This window comes from Solanum verrucosum, unplaced genomic scaffold (assembly GCF_900185275.1).
Source record: "Solanum verrucosum unplaced genomic scaffold, falcon-dt-bn FXZP01000009.1, whole genome shotgun sequence".
NCBI classification, from domain to species: Eukaryota; Viridiplantae; Streptophyta; class Magnoliopsida; order Solanales; family Solanaceae; genus Solanum; species Solanum verrucosum.
In genome coordinates this window covers 1,953,409-1,976,807 of record NW_026020231.1, presented here as the reverse complement: position 1 = coordinate 1,976,807, position 23,399 = coordinate 1,953,409, and the positions used below count along the sequence as shown (strand labels likewise).

At 33.7% G+C, this 23,399-nt stretch overlaps 3 protein-coding genes across 3 annotated transcripts; 2 read left to right on the top strand and 1 right to left on the bottom strand.

Moving 5' to 3' along the window:
• Window positions 1-6,942: 6,942 nt before the first annotated feature.
• On the top strand, window positions 6,943-8,684 carry LOC125832205 (uncharacterized). The gene has a single exon (XM_049511354.1). The coding sequence runs from the start codon at window positions 6,948-6,950 to the stop codon at window positions 8,490-8,492; it is 1,545 nt and encodes a 514-aa protein (XP_049367311.1). The 5' UTR covers window positions 6,943-6,947; the 3' UTR covers window positions 8,493-8,684.
• Window positions 8,685-10,229: 1,545 nt separating this feature from the next.
• On the top strand, window positions 10,230-13,468 carry LOC125832207 (probable arabinosyltransferase ARAD1). The gene is made up of 2 exons (XM_049511356.1): window positions 10,230-11,382; window positions 12,666-13,468. Exons 1-2 carry the CDS (start codon window positions 10,417-10,419, stop codon window positions 13,173-13,175), a joined length of 1,476 nt encoding a protein of 491 aa, XP_049367313.1. The 5' UTR covers window positions 10,230-10,416; the 3' UTR covers window positions 13,176-13,468.
• A 2,080-nt stretch (window positions 13,469-15,548) lies between these two features.
• Window positions 15,549-21,768, bottom strand: LOC125832218 (uncharacterized). Its single transcript, XM_049511367.1, has 8 exons — window positions 21,644-21,768; window positions 20,685-20,980; window positions 20,219-20,290; window positions 19,802-19,869; window positions 18,415-18,571; window positions 17,504-17,587; window positions 17,305-17,394; window positions 15,549-16,027 (listed from the first exon to the last, which is right to left on the bottom strand). Exons 2-8 carry the CDS (start codon window positions 20,958-20,960, stop codon window positions 15,848-15,850), a joined length of 927 nt encoding a protein of 308 aa, XP_049367324.1. The 5' UTR covers window positions 20,961-20,980; window positions 21,644-21,768; the 3' UTR covers window positions 15,549-15,847.
• Between the last annotated feature and the right edge of the window lie 1,631 nt (window positions 21,769-23,399).

Sequence of the window (23,399 nt, the reverse complement as noted above, 5' to 3'; positions counted from 1 at the left end):
TATATCTTATTTTGTTTGAGAAATATTGTATTTTATAAAAAGTAACATTATACATATAATTATTCTAAATAACATTTTTTTGTGTGAGATACATAAAACAGTAGTGATTAGTTGATACATATAATGATATATGTAATAAAGTTTACTATTGAATTTGATATATATTATGTATCATGCACATATCAATTAATTTGATACACAGTGTCTTTAGCTACAGAACATTAAGGTTTATGTATCAAGTGTATTTATTGAGATTGATACATTATTGTTTGATAATTATTATATATCGGACATTTAGTGTGAATTTGAATTTACATATTGATGAGTCCACAAATTGGACTCATTTAAGGCTTTATTTTAATAGAAATAGTGTCCTCAAATGCTTATTTTATCTCAATATATGATGAAAGCACTTAAGTTTAAGGTATTTAAAGTTTTAGTGGAAGCATGGACACTTAGGCGCAAAAAGGAACAAAAGAGGCTGAAAAGAACGAAGAAACTGAAGTCTGAGCATCGCCAAAGGGACACACTCCGCCTTTGTTCCAAAACGCGAAGCCCTGAAGGAAGTGGATCAAAAGGCAACGAAAGGAGAAGTCGGCGTGTCACCGAATAGTTTCGCAAAGCAGAAATATACCGCCCAATGATCCAGAACGCAGAGATGTTGAAAGCAAAACACAAAAGGCAATGAACTAAAAGAAGGGTGATTCGTCGAGTCATTCGGCGATCGTGACTAACCTCGCCGAACGATCCGCCACTACACTATTTTCTGAATCTACAATACTAGCTCTTTACTAGTTTTTAGGATCCAAACATTATTGTAATTTTGAGACTTAGAATATTAGCTTTTGCATTTTTCTCTCAAGTTTGGAAAGGGTTTTTGGGTGACTTGAAGAAAGAAGTTCATTTTTCCCCAAGTTGGAAGTGGGACTTATTTATTCTTCTTTCTTTGCTTAAATCAATGTTTAATTTCCTATACCCATTTGATTTCTCTATCATTTTAGGTATAATTTCTTATTTCTTGATGTGTGGCTAAAAACCCACATTCTTGGGGTGTAATTTAGCAAATATATGTTGATATTATTGTTGGGTCTTGTTTGCTGATATGTTAGATGCATTTTAATGGTGATTTCACCTAGTGGTTGCGGTTTAATTTAATAGGTTTGTAGTTGCAAATACAAAATCACCTATGTGTTTTCGACTTGCGAGAGAGAGAGGTCGCGAAACAAAGACCACTAGACTGATGACCTAAGGAGTGGGTCGACATGAGGTTCAGTCCGAAAGGGTGAACCCTAGTCCCATATACTAAGACTCAGCTCGAGAGAGTGAGTGGGGTAAGATGTAGGCTGGTCTTCATGCGGCAAATGGGTATCCGAAAGGAACCCATTTGAAACGGGGTAAGTTGCCCGAGAGGGAACTTATTTCCATCTAAAGCTTAGCTTAGTCACTATTATCTTGTAAATTTTCTATCGAAAGCATGTACCCAACGATTTATATCAATATATATTGCGGTCACACCCCAAGAACTTTTCCCCATACTTGATTTTCTCTTTATTTTTGTAATTTCAGCTACTTGTGACAAAACCCCCTTTGATATTCGACACTTTTGTGTCACCCACTTGAATTTACTTTGTTTCTATTCGAAAATTTCTTTTAAACTACAACTAATTAGAAGGAAATTCTAATTAAACTACTATTTTCACTACCACTCCCTTGGAACACGACCCCAACCCTTGGTTGGGTTACTATATTATCGACGATTGTAGACACTCGAATCGTAGGTTAGTGTCGTTGATCACAATAAGCATCAAAATGACGTTGTTGCTGGGGAGTGGTGTTATTTGAGAATTCTTAGTTAAGTAGAATTTCTGTTTTTAACGGTTGTAGTTTTACTAACTTAATTTTTAGTTTTGTTTTCATTTTTTGTGTGTTGAAACAAGAAGAATGAGTGTGAATGATGACAAAGGTCCCAAATGGACCAAGTGTTATCTTTTCTCTACCTAGAGCCAAAAAAAGGGGTGGCCTCATGAAAATGAGGCAAATCTCACTAATGGAATCCAAATAAGCGAGATATATTGAAAGTAAGCCCAAAAAATTAAAAGATCGAACCAACAGAATGAAGTGTATCAAGACTGCCATTAGAAATTCCTAGAACCATTTCAAATGCATTCCAAGATGAACTATGTGCATTAGCAAGGTTTTTCCACCTCTCTTCCATAAAGAGACCGGGAGTAAAAGATTCAGTGGTTTTTTAAGATGAAAAAATAAAAAAAAATCAAAAACTGAAGTGGTTGAAAGAAATCTACCTCTTGAATAACTTGAAATCTTTTATTGGAAAGAGAAAATATTTGAAATTCAAAAATAGATTAATGAAAGTAACTGTGGAGAGATTTGTGGAGTGAAAAAAGGAAGGAAAATCATGGCTAGAAGATTTCAAATTATTGTATCCGAAAAAAGAAATGATGAGACGAAAAAAAGGGATTTTTGATATTTTTTGAAATGGTAGGGAAAATAAGAAAATATGATAATAAATGATGTATAGTTAGGTAATTTTACCTAATTAGTATGAGTATCCACTCATATTTATTCATTTTAAATGGGTTGGGTATCCAACTCATTTAAAAATGGATAAAAACAAATAATACTCATATTATCATTTTAAAAGTAGATAGTTAAATATATAAAATGGATAAAAGACGTTCTTTCACACACACACAAAAAAAAAGTGATAAAGGGTGGTAGTAAGAAAGTTTTTTTTTTTTTTTTAAAAAAAAAATCTACAAAAAAAATGATTTTTTTTTGGGATCGGGTGCGTAGGGGGTAGGGTGTGTGTGGGGGTGGGGTGGTAATTTTTTTTTTTTAGGGATGGGGTGTGGGTGGGGGGGGGGGGTCGTAGGAAAGACTTTTTTTTTAATAAAAAATTAAAAAAATTTTACTACTTTTTTTTGGGATGGGGGTGGGTGTGGGGAAGGGTAGGCATAAATAGGGGGTAGGGGGCGGGGTGGTGGTGTAAGGCGGTAAATTTTATTTTTTATTTTATAAAAAGAATTGAGTATTTTATAAAAAATTTTACATTTTTTTTGGAGTAGAATGGGGTGAGGGGCGGGGCGCTAGTAGGGGGGGAGGGAGGTTGGGTGATTAAAAAAAATTTAATTTTTTTTTTTAATAAAAAACAAAATTATTCTCTTTTTTATTTTACATTTTTTGGGGATAGGGGGGGTTGGGGGTGGTAGGGGATGGAGTTAAGTGATATAAATTTTTATTTTTATTTTTTTGTTTTTAAAGCTTTTAACAAGATTTCTATTATAATATGGGTACCTATATTCTTCATTGGGTAACTCATTTACCCATTTAAAATGTGAGTTGAGTCGAATAATTTATTAACTTGTTTTTTATCGATTCAGTCGAGTCGTTTGCCACTCCTCGTCATGTAATTGTCATCGGGCCTGGTCCCTTCATCGGGAAAATGGGCTTTTCCCTGCCATGTGCTTATTCATGGCTCTACAGCCCTCTATTTATGGGCTTAGCCCAATAAAAGTTTGTAATTGGGTTCTCAGTTTTCTGGACTTATATTTGGATGTTGGTCTCTTTTTCAAAATCAAACGTGTGGGTCTAATATTAAGTTTCAAATAATGCTATTTTAGAACTTCAGACCATTGATCTAATACAGTAAAACCTCTATAAATTAATATTGGTGGGATCATAAAATTTTATTATATTTAGAAATATTATTTAATCAATTAATTAGTATTTATTAATATAAAGAATGGTTTGAGATTTGATGAAGGTTAATTTTGATTATTTCAAAATCATTGTATCTTCTTAATTTATTTATCATATTTATTAATTTCACATAAAAAAATATTATACATAAAGTAGAACGAATACATCAAAATCATTGTATTTTACTAATTTCAACCTTGTGATGTTGTGATAATAAGAGCTTTCAAGATGTATTATCGAACAGATTTTACGGTAGGATATTAGAAGGCTATGAAGTGGGACAAACTGATCCAACAAAGATCAATGTTTTGGATGCTATCAATTTTGCAATCCCTGTTTGGACAACAAATGTTCAGCAAGAGACAATAGCAAATTGTTTTCGATACTGTAAAATTCGTTCGGTGGATGCAATGTAAGAGAATTTGAATGAACATACTTGTGAAAACATCATTAATGAACTTGAGGTCATGATTAATGATCTCGGTTACCACAATAAAATGGATGTCAATAACCTGTCGGATTATCCGGGTGAAAGTGATACATGTTCAGAGGTCTAGAGTTTAGAAGAAATTGTGGATACCATCGGAAAAAGTGATGTTGATGATGATACTATATCTTTCGAACCAGTTACGCGTAAGGAAACACTTATCGCGTCTAGAACTCTTCACAATTTTATGGTGCAGTTCGAAAAGACAATATCGGAGCTCTTGGATGCAATAAGAAAAATTAGAGAAAAACTTCAACTAGATTTAAATTTTAAGAAAAACCAGAACACAATAGAATCATATTTCACTAAATTGTTTTAGATATATTTGTACTCTTAAAGAATTATTAATTTATGATATTAATGAGACCATATATTTATACAGGAGTCTTCTGAAAATATATTATCTTATTATCTTATTGAAATTGATGATTTTTTCCATTGACCCAAATCGAAACAGAAGAAAAATATTATTTTAGAGAAATTATTAATTTATCGAGTATTAATTTATAGAGGTTTTACTCTATTGCAAAAGGGCCAAATTATAAATACAATGTCACAAAAGTAGCCATTTATGCAGCACCCAAAATTGGCGACCACATAATATAAAAACAAAAAAGCGAAATTATTTGTTAAAGTACGACTAATACTTGGTGAACTATCAAGTTCCATATTCGATACTAACCATATTAGATGGAGATCGTACTAAAAATATTTGTTCCATATTTAATACTTTTTATGTTAGATAGATATCGTATTAAAAATATTTGTTTCATATTACTTGATCACTTATTAAATTAAGATAAAATTAATAAAAAAAATTCTATTTTACCTCTACATTTAATATGACCTTTGAAAGTTTAAACAAACTTTGAAGATCCAAAATTTTCTTTTTTCAAGAGGCTAATTAATATTACATCCATCCACTTTTAATTGTCATGGTTTCTTTTCTTTAGACTCAAACGATAACCATTTTGACTAACATTTTACGATATATTTTTTTCATCATATTGATATGCAAAAAAATGCAATATATATTATTTTTCGTATAGTTTTTGAATATCTAAGTTTTTTGTTTAAAATATCGAATTAATGTGGACAGATAGAGTATAAACAAAGGGCAAACTAGTAAAGTTGATCAATTAATGAGTGATTTCTTAATTACCATATAAAATAGAAACTACCCATCTATTGGGGCATAGGGAGTATCAAATACCGTCTTCGATTTGATTTATTTGTTAGATTTTAACTTGATATGAAATTTAAGAAAGTAAATAAGAACTTTTAAATTTTATAGTCTCTTATATATATGTCAGGTGGAAAATTAAGATTAAAGATTTATATAAAAAAAAGATTTGCTCTTTCAATGGAAAATTGTATAAAATAACAAATTATTAATTCAAATTAAATATTATAGCCATAGTTTCTTTTATTTGTAATTCGCAGCAAACATTCCATGTTTTTTGTCATCCCATTTGTATACCGAAATATACAAATGCAGGACCATTTGTATACTGAAATATACAAATGCATGACTAATTTGTATACAGAAATATACAAACAATCCAAAATAGAGATTTTTATGTATATGTATACCGAAATATACAGATTAATAGCTATGACAAACATAAAGTTTGATATGGAGCACAATTATATAAACTATAGCTATAACATACAAATATGATTTTTATATTTGCTAGATGTGAAAGTTGTTCTTTTATTAAATGGACTATAAAAGAAAATTAAAACGGCGGGACTAATAGATCTGAATTATGGACTCCAATTTTAAAAATTATGACAAATTCAACACTAAAATTTTCAAGAGTTGAACTCATTAAAACTTCATTGTTAGATCAGTTTCTGGATTTGATTCAACAGCAAAATTAGAAATTTTATTTCAAAGTTTTCAAATTTCAAGAACCACCTGTGCTTTGCTCTGCTATATTTGACTGGTCAATTTTAACATTATTATCGTAATTTTGATATTGTTTGACTTGATGCAAAATTTATAAAATTATTATTTTAAAATTTGTGTTTTAAAATGTTCTTGATCAATTGTGTGGTTATAAGTTATTTTTGATGGAAAAATTACTTGGATGGTACTTTTTAATAAATAATTACTGATTTTAGCGATACTTTTTATTTATTATCCTTTATAGCAATACTATGTTAAATCCGCAATATGTATTAAAAATGAATTATGTATGCAATATATATGTATTATAACTGTTTTTTAAAATATATTATGCTTGTTTGGTAAGAAATTGATACATAAAATTATAATGTATAAAAATGTGTGATAAATGTAGTATTCATCAATGAAAGTTGTATTATATGTGAATAATAAATTGTTCTTTGTAATATGTATTAAAATTGTATTATAAATGTATTAAAAGTGATCAAGTGAAAAATGTTAAGTAATTGTTATAAATAGTAAATATTTTCTTAATATAGTATATTTATGTAAGTTTCCCTTTTTTTACTAAGGTAATTTAAAATTATTGGAAAGGTAATATTTTTTTGACGGCATACTAAAAAGGACTAGCCAATTTTAAACCTTTTCCTACAAGAAAAAGGCTAGCGAATGCTAATTTTTTCTTTTTCTAAAAGGAAAGCTATTTATGGTAAGAAGTTGGGGGAAAATAGTAATACCAACACACAATTATAAAAGGCGACAACTCTCTCACTTTCCGATTTCCATACAAATTTTCTTTGTAAATCTCTCCTTTTTCCTTTTTGTGCAATGGAAGAAAGCGTAGAGTACCAAAAGAAGAGTTGGATTGCTCTAAAAAAGAGCATCAATGGACTGCTCAATAAAACGAATAAAGCCAACATAAAATACATCATTCCCGAATTATTTGGGGAGAATTTAATCCGTGGTAGGGGCTTGTTTTGCAGATCAATTTTGAAATCACAATTGAATTCTCCTATTTTCACCGATGTTTTTGCAGCATTGGTCGCTGTTATTAACACGAAATTCCCACAAGTTGGTGAACTTTTGTGTAAGAGGATCAGTCTGCAATTGCAAAGAGCTTATAACAATAATAATAAACCTCAGGTGTTAGCAACTGTAAAGTTTATTGCTCATCTTGTTAATCAGCAAGTTGTTCATGAACTTATAGCTTTGGAATTAGTTACACTTTTACTCGATAAACCTACCGATGATAGTGTTGATGTTGCTGTTGATTTCGTTAAGGAATGTGGTTCGATGCTTCAGGATCTGTGTCCCTTAGGGTTGCACGGTGTTTTTGAGCGATTTCGAGGAATACTTCATGAAGGAGAAGTAGATAAAAGGGTTCAGTTCTTAATTGAAGACCTTTTTGCATTGCGAAAACACAAGTTTCAGCCAGCTGTTCCTCCGGAACTTGACCTTGTTGAGGAGGAAGATCAAATAACACATGAAATCTCTCTTGGAGACGAGGTAGACCCGCAAATTGAATTAGATGTTTTCAAGCCGGATCTTAATTTTGTCCAAAATGAAAATAAGTATGAAGAATTACAGAAGAAGATTCTAGGAGGTGGTGATCAGGACGAAGAATCTGAGAATGAGGATGAATCAGACGACGAGGACGAGCAAGAGATGAAAATTGAAGATGAGACAGAGACAAACTTGATCAATCTTCGAAGGACGATTTACTTAACTATTATGTCAAGTGCTGATTTTGAAGAAGCAGGGCATAAGCTGTTGAAAATCAGACTAGAGTCAGGTCAGGAGATGGAGTTATGCATAATGTTATTAGAATGTTGTAGTCAGGAGAAGACTTTTCTCCATTACTATGCACTTTTGGGGCAGAGGTTATGTATGATCAACAAAGTTCACCAGAAGAATTTCGAGAACTCATTCGTGCAACAATACTCAATGATCCATCGACTTGAAACTAATAAACTGCGTAATGTAGCAAAGTTTTTTGCTCATTTACTTGGTACTGATGCATTGCCTTGGAATGTTTTGGCTTATTTAAGATTGACAGAAGAGGACACAACATCTTCTTCACGTATATTCATCAAAATCTTATTCCAGGAGTTGTCAGGGCAACTTGGCATCAATACATTGAATGGTCGTCTTAGTGATCCCTCTATGCAAGAGTCGTTTGAGTCGATATTTCCAAAGGATAGTCCCAAAAATACGAGGTTTGCTATCAACTTCTTCACATCCATTGGTCTAGGTGGGATAACTGAAAATCTGCGAAACTATCTGAAGAACATGCCAAGGCAGCAAGACAAGCGTGTTTTCAGATCAAGTGAATCAGATGATGTTCATCAAAGTAAGAGGAGGAGGAGAAGTTAGGCAGTAAATTGTAATGCTTCTTCTAATATGAGTATATGACCAAAAAGGTAGTTAGTCAATTAGAAAAATCTTTACTTTTTGGGGTTTGAGTTCTATTTTTCTCTGCTCTTGGATTCCTATTTGTACGTAGATACATGTATTGGCTGTTAATGAGCATGAGTACAACAAACATGTATTGATCCATAGTTTATAGTAAATAGCTAGCTTTAAACAAATGCCCTTAATTTTTTTTACCAAATCGCTACTCTAATTTGTCTCCCCAAGTTTAGTTGATATTGTTGTTTGTTGGTCTTCTTGTTCCGGTTACTTCTACTACTGGTATTATTTTGTCTGAATCAAGAGGTCGTTAGTTGAATGACTGAGTAATCTTAGTAATTTAGTTGGTTGGTTCCACTTTATTTGTGAGGTTCGATTCTCATAGTGTAATCCCCTCATATGTCCATATCCCCTTCCCCCACCCGGCCACCCCAATTAAAAAAAAAATCACTAGTTGAATGACTTTTTTACGTTTGTGTTAAAAGTGTTACTTTCACTCTGTGTAGGTCAATCTCTTTTGGGAAGAATATTTATGCGTTGCCCGATATGAGAGCTCTTTGACCGATTCTCCAGTTAAAATCAGGACCTCAAAATCTTTTATAGGTAGAAAGTGTTAAATAAGAATATTTTATTATTATATTTAGATATTTTAATAGAATATGATACATTCAAATATCAAAATAAAATTTACTAACAAGTTTAAGCATTTTCATATCCTAAGAATATTAGAAGGCTTCTCAAATATCAAAGATAAGTGTGCACAGACGAAAAGCAAAGCAAAACAAATACTGCTATGTACCACGCCCATTGGACTATCAAAAAACTGTTTCGATCATGATTTTTGACACAGTAGATTAACGAAAAAAAACAAAAATATCATGTTTAATTTTTTCAAAAAAATAAAATTTCTTGTCCTCTTCCAATTTGAATATACAAAAATAGTTATTCGAAATCTTGTGTTATGTTTATTGGTTTATAGGCTATGCGAACAATTTAAATATTTGCCCTATTGGACCGTAGAAAAGTTCTCCACCGACTGTCTTCTCCACCAGCTAAAGTTTAGTGATTTGTAGAGGTTGCATATATGGGCATTGACTAAAGGGGAAAAATATTACTACTAAATTAAATGTAATGGAATTAAAGGAAACTTAGGAAATACTCCTATACTAAAATATAGCCAAGTCCAGTAACTGTTATACTATTATTATGGAATTAGGTTTCATCAGGACCAACATATTACATGTCTAAGCACTAATTCAGAGCTTTATCAGGTATCTATACTCATCTCTCTACTTTTAGCACTCTTTGTGCTTTTTTCCACCCTTTCTTCAACTTTAATTAATCTTGATGACTCAAATATGAAAACGATTGGATTTTGAATTCTCTAGTCTATTTTTTTTGTTTTCCTTTTCCTTTTCTTTTGCCTTTGTGTTCTTGATGACCCAATTCCCAAATATGAAAAAGATTGGATTTTGAATACTCCAGTCTATTTTTTGTTTCTGTCGTTGTGTTCTTGATGACCCAAAACTGAGAAAGATTGGATTTTGAATACTCCAAGTCTATTTTTGTGTTCTTGATGACCCAAATGAGAAAGATTGGATTCTGTTTCTTCAGCTGACATAGTTGTGTTTATATGTGCCTTATTTTTCTTGGAATTTCAGCTGCTTTTGTTCTATTTTATCTTTCATATTTGCAGGTAAATAGGAGTATTTGTTTCCTCTGCAGTGTAAGAGCAGGGATTTGCAGTAGAAGAATCAAACTTCAATAAATTGAATAGCTAAATTGGGGCTGAAATTCGCGGTTTTACCAACTTATGCACTACCTTGGAAGTATCTGAAAGTTCTTGAGAAGGGATTATTCTGGTTTTGTGGATAAATTATTCTCCACAATGTGTTCGATTCCTGATAAAAGCATGCTACCTTCAAAATTTCTGTTCTGTCTAATAGCCATTTCTGTTTTCCTTTTGATAGTTTCTTCACTTTCCCTTTTTCAATTTGCTGACCATTCTTTTATGCCCAAATCAGTTTTTAGTTTAGTTCTTGTTAATGATACTTCAGTTTACTTGACCTCAAGTAGTGGGGAATCTAAAGATGCTTTCTTGCCTGCTGAAACTTCACATGAACAAATACTCAAAACCCAAGAGTTGGCTTATGAAACTTCCAGTTTCGGCAACGATTCCGGTGGATTAGGAATTGGGAAATCTTGTGGTCCAGAACAAGCTCTCCTTAGAGTGTATATGTATGACTTACCTCCTGTATTTCACTTTGGGCTATTAGGTTGGAAAGGAAGTAAGGATGAAACATGGCCTAGTGTTAGTAACCCGAGCCAAATACCCTCGTACCCTGGGGGCTTAAATTTACAGCACAGCATTGAATATTGGCTTACTCTTGACCTTCTATCCTCAAATACCCCAAATATTAATGGACCTTGCAATGCTGTCAGAGTATCAAATTCGAGTGAAGCAGATGTAATCTTTGTGCCCTTCTTTTCGTCGTTGAGTTACAACAGGCATTCTAAGGTACTAGGGAAGAAGAAAATCAGTCTCAATAGAGTGCTGCAGGATAAACTGGTGGAATTTTTAAAAGGTAGAGACGAGTGGAAGCAAAGGGGCGGAAAGGATCATCTGATCATAGCTCACCACCCTAATAGTATGTTGGATGCAAGAGAGAAGCTTGGTTCCGCCATGTTTGTACTTGCAGATTTTGGAAGGTATGGAGCCGAAATAGCAAACATTGAAAAGGATGTGGTTGCTCCTTACAAACATATGGTCCAGACAATAGGTGCTGACAGCTCGCCCTCATTCAGACAACGAGATACATTAGTTTACTTCCAAGGGGCAATCTTTAGAAAAGATGTAAGTCTCACAACTGCTTTTACCTGCAATTGATGAGTTAACTAAGTTTTTAATGATATTGCTATTTCCCATGATATTAAAGTTATGCTTTAATCTAACTATAAATTAACCTGCACTAGGTTGTGAGGCCCCAAGTAGTTAGTGGCAGTGATACTTGAACATGAGAGCTAGATGAAGTTTTCTCATGTCTTTGTAATGAAATGGGTCCAAATGGAAGAAGTGTGAGATTTCTATAACTGAATTCAACTAACTTGGAATTGAGGTGTAGTTGCTGTTTGTTATCGGAAGTAATTTCAACCAATGTTTGCTCACAAATAATGGTGTGAATGAATGGTACATAGTCGTTACATAGCCGCAGCCTTTTCTTTTCAGGCCATAAAATGCATATTTTTGACTGTTTTGTACTTGAAGGGATTACTGTAAACACCAGTTTAGAAGACTTATGTACATGTGTTTCTCCTAGCGGGAGCGAATTTCTTTCAACTGATATGAAGTACCGTTCAGTAAAAATCATCACAAAACGGAAGAGTCCCTTGGTTTCCACAGGTTTATTTACCCTCTTAGAAGAAGTAGAGAATTGACAAAGCCTAGCCATATTTTTCCAATACACGTAATGGTGTAGTTATAGGCAATCGTTTCAGGGTTAAAGTGGAGGATTAACTAATGGGTTGATAACCAATTAGCTCCCCTTATGGGAAGACTAGTTCTAACATCATGTTCTTGTTCCCTGTGATAGTTAATCGACTTGGGTTTTCCCTTTGTATGCTGAGCAAGTCTTTTAACCTATAGCATGCACAATTATATTCTCTGACCTGCCACCTCAAAAAAATCATTTTTCTCTGAACTGCAAGATTGGAATATAATACATGCTCATTCTGAAATAGAAGTGGAACTATTTCTTGAAGTCCCTCCATCTTTTTCTTCAATTATGGTATATCTAGTGGAATTCTGAACCTTATCCAGCATTTATAAGTTCTTCATTTAGGTATGAAAAGGACATAATAGATCCCATTTCCTTCTAAGATATCCAAAGAGAAATGTAATAGAGGAATCCCAGGTTGAGTGCGGTTGGTATTGTTACTATGGATGAAAAAGAAATGGAAAACTGAAGCTGACGAAGTGTACGATGTTTAGGATGATCTAATGGCCTAATGTTGATTGTAAAAATGTTAACTAAAAACTGAAAATTCCTTGTTTATTTCATTTGAAGCTCGAAAAGGAATATTGATTGGTATGCAGTAAGATTGAAGTGATAGATCTCTTTGTTGCTCATTTAATACCAGGGTGGAGAGATTCGTCTGGAATTATACTACCTTCTCAAAGATGAAAAAGATGTACATTTCACATTTGGAAGTATCCAATCGCATGGTGTTAGGGATGCTGGAAAAGGAATGTCCTCGTCCAAATTCTGCCTGAATATTGCTGGAGACACTCCATCTTCAAATCGTCTCTTTGATGCCATTGCTAGGCACTGTGTTCCGGTAATAATTAGCGATGATATTGAGCTTCCATTCGAAGATGTTCTTGATTACTCGGAGTTTTGTGTGTTTGTCCATTCATCTGATGCTGTAAAGAAGGGGTACCTTCTGAACTATCTTAGAGGAATGAAGGAAGATCAGTGGACCAAAATGTGGGAAAGGCTAAAGGTGGTCAGCAAACATTTTGAATATCAATCTCCATCCCAAACTAATGATGCAGTGGATATGATTTGGCAGGCAGTTTCAAGGAAGGTGTCACATATACAGCTGAAGGATCACCGTAACAACAGATTCCACAGGTCACAGCATTCGTGATTATTTATGTGAAATTTGAATCAATCATCCTGTACTTCTAGGAGATCAGATGCCAGATTGAGCTGGATTCTCTTATCTTACGGTATGAAAATGTTTTTGCTGTAACCAATTTTCAAAACAATTTGTAAATTCTTTTCATTTATGATTGCAAACACCACTCTCCTGCCTTATAACTAGGGTTCTTTTTAACCACCAGGATTTATCACTGACATAAATGGAATTGTATAACACAAATGACAAAGCATGATACTCTGTTCAACTAACGTGTACAGTAAAAGAAAACTATTAAGAGGAAGTCTTGAGTCAGAAGATTGCAGTCAACAGCGAGAAAATTTCATTTCATCGTACATGCAACAAGTACTGGTGTTCAAAGATAACATGCTATCTATATGATCAGAAAATATCAAAACAAATCTTTTGTGTATGACAACGAGCATTAAAATCCTAGTTTCTTTCTGTGGTTCTAGCTTTACATAACACATGAAGTTGCTGCTTTCAGTAAAGACTGCTATACTCAAACAAATGATAGTGATCAGTGTCACAAACCTAATAAAAGCGTCTGAGGATACAGAATTTCCCACCATCCTCAAGTTTCTCTTAGAAAAATGCAAAAGAAAGCAGCTGTTTTTCCCTGTCTTCATGAATCTTGAAACGGTCATCCCTGCACACTTGCTTTGGACTCACCGTCAACATTTATTATGGATTGGATCTGATCCTCTTTTCACTCTTCTTTTGTTTGATTGATTTGGATCAAAGGTCATCGAAGGTGCAGGTGCTATATTGAGCTGTGTTTGCAGGTCCTGCACGACAGCAGCCTTTAGAATCCGAGAACTTCTCAGATGAAATAAGTTGTCTTCTCCCCATCTGAGAGCAAGATCTATACTTCTCAGAGCAGAAACTCTCTCTGGCTGAGTTGACAAGAACCCGATACAAAGAATTAAGACCATCACCCTACAGGAAGGACACAACATTTTTCTGAACTTGGTTCCAACAGAAGGAACAAAAGTGTTTTCTTGGCCAAGACTATGATGAGAAAATGAGAGATTTGTCTGTGGCTATACTTTGCATATCCAACACCAAGTGCCTGTACATATAAACTTGTGTTTCATCTTTTATGGGATTTGCAAGAATAAAGTTAACAGTAAAGCAAGGGAGGGTCCCAAGACAAACCATCTATAGAAGTTTAAGATTCACTTCAATCATAAGCCTGCCAAATGCTGCAAGCAATATAAGGCTGTTGTACAAGACACTGACAGGTTTGAATAAAAGTGAAGTTGGAACACCATTCTTTGGGCCAAGAATCTATACATTTGTTCCCTACATCCCTTTCATTCTTTGCCCTTTTGGACCAAATAATGACCAGACCAGTGGTCTTATTGAACTTTATTCCAACTCAGCTGCCAAGTCATCTAATTATAATCACCTGTTTTTTAACCTCACGGAATTGATATTGGCTTTGTTTTACAACAGTTTTTATCACATCTGTTACAAGAATAAATGACTAATTTCGTGTATGATCACTGAACTTTATTCACTTCAATACAACTTCCCTCATTCAGGGAGAAGTTAATTAAATGAGGAGGCCAAAGCTGAGATTGCAACAGTTGCAAGAAAGCCAGATAAAGTAGAGAGTATTGGAGAATGTGAAGAATAGAAGCCTCTTGGAAAAATATAAATCCAAGGAGTTGCTTTATGCCAAATTTCTACTTTAGATTCTACAATTCCAATCTAAAAAAACAAAAATGGCAGTCTTGGTTCCTTGTGCTTAATGAGTTTCCCTTTATGCTTTTCTTTGCTCTCATCTTTAATTTTAGATTTGTGCAAATTTCCCTCCATTCAAAATTCTTGGACCTTGTCAAGCATATTACTCTTTCCTTCTTTATTTTTCTTGCTTACCCATGTGGACCATCTTCTTCTTCTTCTTTTTTCACTTTTTCTTTTTCCTTTTTCTTATTCTCAGATTCAGAATTTGTTCCTCTTCATCTTGCCCGTTGGTATGTGTTGTCTCAATCCCATGAAAGAATTGTTCCTCGCATAATAACAAGGTTCTCTCCAACTTCAGAAAACAGGAAAATTATTTCATAAGATAAATATGATCAAGGGAACAATCTTACATCAGCGTAGAAATAAGTAGCTGTAAGAACTGAGATATACAACAGAAAAATTAGTGTAATCCCACAATTGGGGACTGGAGAGGGTCGTGTGCACAAAGCCTCACCCATGGCTTGCGAGGGTAGCTGAGATATACAACGCTAAATTTATAGACATTAACCAGCAGGTATATAAACAAAAGAGATCCAGCTCAAATTAGAGATACCAGCAAAGTGCCCAAACATTACTTAATCATAGCAAGCAATGTAAAACTAAATGAAGTGGGATGGAGCAGTAAACCATATCGATAAGAATAAACAATGTACATGATGTGAAGATATGGTATCTTCAAATTCAAAGCAGATAAGTTGGCTGCTATGGTTTTTTTACATGTTCAAGCATTAATGTAAATATTGAACAAAAGGGAACAATTTCAGCCTCTGCATCACTCCAGGGCTAAGATATACAACTAATACATCGAAAGGAAAAAAAGAACCTCTATTCTCTTAGCTTGTGCAACTTACAAAGTACGGTGCCATTATCAGCAACAACGTTTTAACATGCCAGCTGAGCAAAGCCATTTATACTAGCTCCGGAGGAGGAGCTGTGACCTGGCCAGTTGGTGTTGCAACATGGGTAGTTGGGTTTGCTGAAGGTTCTGCTGCCTGTGCAGGTCCTGGTGCTATTGTTACATGCAAGCCCCTATGTTGCCCTGCTTGCAGCATGAAAGCAACTTCTGCTGCCGCTAGTGCTGCTGCCTCCTGTGTTGAAGAAAAGACGAAGAATAAACATCCAAAAAAATAGCAATCGGCATAAAATTATATATTAAAAAAATGGATGAGTAAACTACATGAGATAGAATGAATTTATTTAGTCTGTTTTGATGGATGAAAAAAGCAACTTTCGGTGCATGCCAAACTGAATGACGGAGTTCAAAGTAGGAGGATCGAAGTATATAATTTTCGGTGTGGTTCAGACAAGTATTAATTTATTTTAACATATACTTAGAGACTACAAAAAAAGTAATAGATCACAATTTTTTAAAGATGTTTGAAAAAACATAGTCAAAGAAATAGCTGCTTGATTTCCCAAATAGTCCGAATTTGGTATAAAATGGAAATGAAAAAGTTATAGTAGTTGTTTCTTTTTTCACTTGTTTATCAAAGTTAAATTTATTTGGGCAAGCAAAATTAGCACGCCATTAACTCCCACAGCTAGAGCAAGTAGAGATAATTTTAAGAGTTCAATGTGCCCTTAAATATCCTACTTGGTTCTCATGATAAAATCACATAAGTTCCAACATGTTACATAATTCAAATCTACTTAATGTGTGTACAAAGTGCTGACATCTATCAGCAGAACGTAAAATTTTACAACTGGAAGTGACAGTGGTGGGCACTATCACACTGGACATATAAACCAATTATCTATTGCGACTTGCATCATATTCAACATGAAAGCAAAAGGTGGGATGCAAAGTATAAACCAGGAAAATAGAGATAAGACCATCAAATGAACTTGGAATTGTTTGGAAGTTGGGAAGCGTAACAGAGAACAAACTTATTGGAAAAAGCACAAATAACAAATGAGGTATTTCATCCCTTACAAGAGGAATTCTTCAGTGACCAGATGTTTTAGCCAGGAGTCTTAAAACAAATATCCTTGCATGAGGTATTTCATTCATGCAGGGTGAACACGACATGACTTCTCCATGTTTAGCGAGAACACCCTGTATTGATGTATTAACTATGACTAGGATTGAAGGTCTTGAATGTTTCTGAAATAGAGTACACTGAGTTCCCATAAACTAGAGCAAAGATCTTATTCGCTCAATTTATTATATACATGTGCATTGATGCAGCATTAGTCAACCATTACGACTAAACAAATAATTATCTGATCTGCACCACAAGGATTTTAATTTTTGTATTTTTGCAAAAGTGCAAAGTAATCATCAAATTAGCAAGTAAGAAGATTGACACGTTAATAGCAATTTACATATTATGAAAAACAATTGAAATCTATACAAGGCTCTAACCTGTCTTTGCCTTCGACGCTGCATGATACTGATAGCCCAAGCCATGATGTAGCAAGGTAGAAGAAAACCAGCAGCACGGAGTAAGAAAAGCTGTGTCAAGGAATCAACCAGATCAGTGATCCCACACAATCTCATGTATCATAGCCTCATCATATCAAGCAACAAACGGAAAGATGATTTCACTGTACGATTCACTCACCGAGAAAAAGGCAGAAACATCATCATCATCCCCATCACCATTTCCGATGGTCACAGCATGCCTCAATAATAAAAGGGCCATTAACTGCAGGAACACAGTGCATTATTCTTTGTTTATCTAGAAACAGAGATAAGGTCAAAATATAACATAAATAGATTGCATGGGCAAAAAGTAAAGGTTAATATTGAAAGGAAAATTTCCCCCCAGTTTTTCTATTATTGCTACTGGGAATTTTTTTAACAAATTTAGACAATAAAGTGAAGGTCATTTATGATCCATTCAACCAGCCGGAAAGGACAAAAAGGCAATACAAACAAGGAAGGGAATATAAGCAGATAAAAGGAGAATAAAAGCATGAACTGTAGTGTGAGACCCTACCTTCTCAAATAAAAAAGCATGACCTTGAAAACCCTCTCTAGTACTAGTGATGCAGTTTCAAGAACTTGAAGGGAAAACTATTGTAGCATGAACATGAAAATATACATAATATAAGGTAGGATGAGTTTGTTTGTGTGGTTGTGTTGCTTTTTTTCCCAGTAATGGAAGGGCGCAGTTGATATGATTTCCATTTTGAGCATTCCTAAAGTATGACTCCTAAGAAAGGAAAACTCTCATTTTAAAAGAAGGGAGTGTCACAAATCAAAGATAGTTGTGCCCAAAAAAATTGTATCACCACTTCTCTCAATGAAATATGAACTCTCAAGTTTCTTCTCAAGTCACTACTTAAAGATGAAAATTTATGTACCGTATGGTCAAAGGCTAAACCGCGCCTCCACCCAAATAGAAAGAATGTTGAATCTGCTGGTGCATTATCTTCCATAAGAAAAATTTACTAATGCATACCTCACATTACCACTGGCCTGCATTTAACAAAATGATTTTAGCAACATTAAGGAATAGCAGTTGCTTACAATTAAAGCAGCAGAACGGCAAAATGCAGCTCCACTAGCACTTGAATCAGCATATTCATCATAGTCAGCCTCCAAGAGATGGCGTTCTGCAGCTGCCATTGCAAGAAGCCGAGGATCATGTAAGTTGAGCTGAGTACCAGCTACTGTCCAGCCCCCACTGCAAGCCAATCCATGTGGACGAATCCATCAGTGACAGAGAAGAGAAGACAGAAAAGAAAATTTTCAAGATTAAGATTGTGAGATGACATGCTGATCATGTTGGATTGTTCTCAATAAAGATGTTAACAGCTAAGCTGGCAAGGTTACGTTAGATTATAAATCAAAATTTCGGCAGCAAGGGCCTCTATGTATATACTGTAAAAACTTAAAACTGAACTGCCTCATAATATAATAAGTTAAACATGTTTTAAGTACTTTCAAAAGAGGGAGGAAAGGTCTTTATGGCAATTTAGTTTGTCATATACTGTTCTTGTTGGGCCAAGAAAAATAATTTCATGTCAATGATGCTGGAATTTCACTTCTTTTTTTTTTGAGATGGTGACATATTCCTGTGTATATATAGACATCAGCAAAAAAATGTACTGGTAACCAAAGTGGAGTGACTACATCCGATCACCAAAAAGAGAAGGGAAACAAAAACCTTGCTCATCTTACAAAGAGCCTAACACATCTATGATTGCCTCAGGATCATCTATATATTCAGATTTGCACCAAAACCTAAAATGATGAATACAATTTATCTTAAACTTCTATAAATGCTACTTGTATCACTTTAGCTACAAACATAGATAATCATATAGATACTTGATATCAAAGAACAACAAACTGAACCGGGAATCGGAATCATCACTAGATATTGAACATATTGGTAATGCAGAGTTCATGGTCATAGACCACGGATAAGGATTTGACTCAGTTTTCAAGCATACAATTAAATTCCTTTTTTTTTTTTTGGCTGAAAGCATGAAGTACAGTTGAGCTTCTTAACGACTTCTTGAGTTGCACAGTACATTGACCTATTCTTGCGTTCATGAAGAAAACGCAAGTTCACTTGCTAATTAGTTCAGAAAGAAATAGACTATTTAGAGGCCTCTAAATAAGCGGAGCAATTCATAAAGAAGATACACATAATCAAGTCAAAGAGAAAGGTGTGAAGACGGTAAGATCGTCCATTCTGTGGTCTATTTCCTCTCTTTTCATTTCTTTTTCTTTTCTTTTTTAGGATATTGGGGGCAGTGGAATATAGAAAAGATTCAGATAAAACATACTTGGAAAGTAAACACCAAAATCAGAATATTAATATATCTGCTCCATAGATTGTGGAAATGCTTGGATAAATATATCAAATTTTGGTATGCACAAGACAATAATCATTATTTCAACCAACCTCATGTCAATGGCAATATCTTCGGAGAGAGAAGGCGGTGGAGGAGCAGTATAGCCAGGTTGGTAAGGCTGCATGTTATAGAGTTCTCAAAGTCAACATATAACTTTTTTTACGAAATAAGTGAGCCTTAACTAGAAACTCTTTTAGCATGTATCCATTAACATAGTCTAAAGTCCCAATTACTTGTATTTCTGAACAGAAAAAATGCATCAACTAATTACTGCATAAGGTGAGTTATCATTCTGTCCAAATCAAATAAACTCTGTGCCTATGCAAAACCATGCTATTTCTATATCCCTCCTTCCATTGCTCTTTTCAAGCTCATTTGGCTGTAAGTTCCTTAGTGATGGGGAGAGGCAAATCATGAAGCATCATCACTCAAAATGCAAATAGGTATTAACAGATAGAAGAAAGTACCTGATGGCAAATCTCGCAAATTATATCACCCTTCTCATTGCACCACCGCTGAACGCATTTCCTATGAGCATACTGAATTTTGTAACAAAGACGCAAGAAAAGAAAAAAGAGAGAATAGTTAGAACAAAAGACAAGTCCACACACATTAAAAGACCTTTGTCATGCAGTTGCAGCACAGACATAATCAGTAGAATCATTCTTCAGCTTTCTAGCAGCTAAAATCAGTAAACCAGACCACCCTTAACACAAACAAATCAAAATAGTGAATGTGACACTTCGCTAAGATGAAAGCCATGAATGATAAATCATGAAAATGTCAACTTCTTGAGAAGAGAAACTTGAATACTAGCACCATTCAGACTTAGGGGAAAAAAGATGGCATTACGGATACATATTTATTAAATGCACAAGCAATATTTAGCAGCTACTTGAATAAGAGAGAGAAAATTAAGCTTCACAAATCTACCTTTAAGCTGCCATTGCAGCTACAAGGAATCTCCAAATTCTTCGGGCTATCTTCTTCCTGGCAAATTCGGCATTCCACAGTCTGAAGTAATGGCTCATCTTCACCCCCAGCTTCTGGCTCTTCATCCTCCTTATTAGCAGTGCCATAGGAAGATTGATCTGCTGGGTGAGAGCAAGAATTCCCCCCAGAGGTTCCTGCATTCTCTGACCCTTGCATAGTGTGCAAAGATTCAGGTGTGATAAGACGATCAACACACAGAGCCAAGTGTTCTCCCATTAGCAGTTCACCCACGTATCCTAAAATGAACAAACATGGTCAGCCGTCTTAAGTAACAAGCAAAGAAAGGAATTAGTTAAACCTTCATATATCCAAGTGCAAGGTTGTGACCCTTTCTCTATCACACAAGAGAACCAGTTCACAAAAAGCATAAAAAGCCTAAGATTTACTTCCCTCCAAGCTTCTCCTCACAAGGTTTAGCCTTTTGTCCATTAGTATAAAAACCCAAGTTCCATATTTACTTGACAAAGAAATAGGAGAAACCCAACAAAAACACAAGTACAATCAACTAAGAACTAGCAACTAATCTTTTCTTGATTTTCACTTTTCTTTTTCCCTGTAATAGAGTTGAACTCTTCAACACAAAGTGAATGATTGTTGCTACAAACTGATACCATATACCCTTGTTGACTTTTTACAAGACAAACGAAATACCCAATTGGAAAAACTAAAGAAAAATGCATTTGAAAAACATCCGATTCTTGACATTCCATTTTCCTCTTACCAACACGAAATATACTGGGTAAAAAAATTTAAACAGGACCAAGCTTTGAAGATCAAAGCATAATCACATAATAGAAACAAGAACCCAAAAACTCACCGCAACGAAAAATCTTGAACCCGGAACAAGAAAAATAACAATCTGGTAAAAAAAATAGAGGAATGATGAAAAATTGGCGTACCTGAAAATGCAAATTTTGTTGATAGATTTTGGTTTTCTGAGAATTTGTATGAGTAGTTTCCTGTTTCTTTCTTGAGAGAAGAAGAAGAAATAGTTGTAAGAAGTCTTCGGTTTGGGCCTTTTTGATTATCAGGTAATGTATACAAGTCTTCTCTTTGGATTATATCGACATTAATTGCGGGACCGCTAAAGCATATGACGGCGTCGTTTATGGAAGTCCCCATATCACTTCTTTAAAAGCCGGCATACGAGAAATTACTCAACTTTACTAAATATTAGAATAGAAAAAAAAAATAACAATAGCAAAATAATACAATAAATAAAACAAACTAAGTAATCAATAATAATAAAATTAAAAAAATAATATATTATGAAATTAATAGATAAAAAGTAATAAAAATTATACGTATGAATTAAATAAGAGTATGAGTATAAATCTTTAGAAAAGTTCGAAAACATTGAGTTAACAAGTCGAATATCTTTTTTATCTTTGAAAAAGGGAAGTTTTGTCTTTAGAAAAATTTCACTTTTCTTTTTCTTCCTCACACTACATTTTATAAGAATGAAGCTAATGTTTTCAGTTTACCACCTTAAACGGTCTCAAATTTTGGTGAATTTAAATATTTTGAAATTCTAATTTGACAATTCCTGAAATTTTATGTTCTTATATCAACTATGATTTTGAAACAGTTCAAACCTCAAACATCCCAGAAAAGAACATTTATATCTTCTTTTGTGGTTTTGAGATTTTTAATTGTCTAGATTTTAAATATATTCGATAAAAATGAAACAATATAGAATATATTTAGTAGCGTTTATGCAATGTAATTTTATTTTCTTTTCTCTTATTTATATATTTATCAATCAATGAGAAAGTTATGTATCTTCGATTTTGATAATAAGATTTGCAATAGTCATAAAAGAGAACAAGATAACTTAATGTTAGACTCAAAACTCAAAATGAACATTCGGGAAGAAATCATTACTAAGAAAAAAATCTATACAATATGTGTATAGTGTCTCTATTTTTTGGTAGTATATAACTTTTTATCAATAATAATTAAATTATATATGTAATATTTACTAAACAAAGACATATTCCTTCCAAGAAGCAGCGTAAGAAGCACTCAGAGAAAACTTGGACATCGTCAATTATTTGACTTTTGAACAAATTTAGTTTTATAAATTTCATAGACCAAATTAAACATGACGACTGTACAAATAAATTAATTAACAAAATTACCTAACTATTTTCACGCGCAAAGCCACACTATTTGTCCACGTTCGTACGAAACGGTCATTAGAAAAAAATTCATCATGATGAAAAGAAAAGGATACCAAAAGTGTGAGTACTTTTGTATTTTAAACTATGATGTGATATAATGACTTTAATGTAAAAGAGATAAGTCATGATTCAAATGAGTTTTAATTAGAAGAGCTAAAGATAATGGACATTATATTTCTTTCTAGAAGACACGTGTTATAGGTAATAGGCAGGTTAAAAATAAGAAATATCTTAGTATAAGATATTTTCTTTCTAATTTCCCCAAATATATCCTAATCCACTTTGAAAGGATTATGGGGTTGGGGTGGGGATTGTGAAAAAAGGAAATATGACATGAAACAATACCTAATACCTAAAAAGCATGTGCATATGTTTATTAGTAGAGTTTGTCATTAACACTAATTAATTCTCACATTAATGAATATTTATACAAAAAAAAAATGTGAGAATAATTATTCAACGCCAACGTTAT

Coding starts and splice junctions, on each gene's coding strand:
- LOC125832207 (XM_049511356.1), top strand. CDS start 10,417: ATGTGTTCGATTCCTGATAAAAGCATGCTACCTTCAAAATTTCTGTTC. Junction 11,383..12,665: donor GGGCAATCTTTAGAAAAGAT/GTAAGTCTCACA, acceptor ATTTAATACCAG/GGTGGAGAGATTCGTCTGGA.
- LOC125832205 (XM_049511354.1), top strand. CDS start 6,948: ATGGAAGAAAGCGTAGAGTACCAAAAGAAGAGTTGGATTGCTCTAAAA.
- LOC125832218 (XM_049511367.1), bottom strand. CDS start 20,960: ATGGGAGAACACTTGGCTCTGTGTGTTGATCGTCTTATCACACCTGAA. Junction 18,572..19,801: donor GATATTGCCATTGACATGAG/GTTGGTTGAAAT, acceptor ATTGGCTTGCAG/TGGGGGCTGGACAGTAGCTG. Junction 17,588..18,414: donor GCCGTTCTGCTGCTTTAATT/GTAAGCAACTGC, acceptor GTGTTCCTGCAG/TTAATGGCCCTTTTATTATT.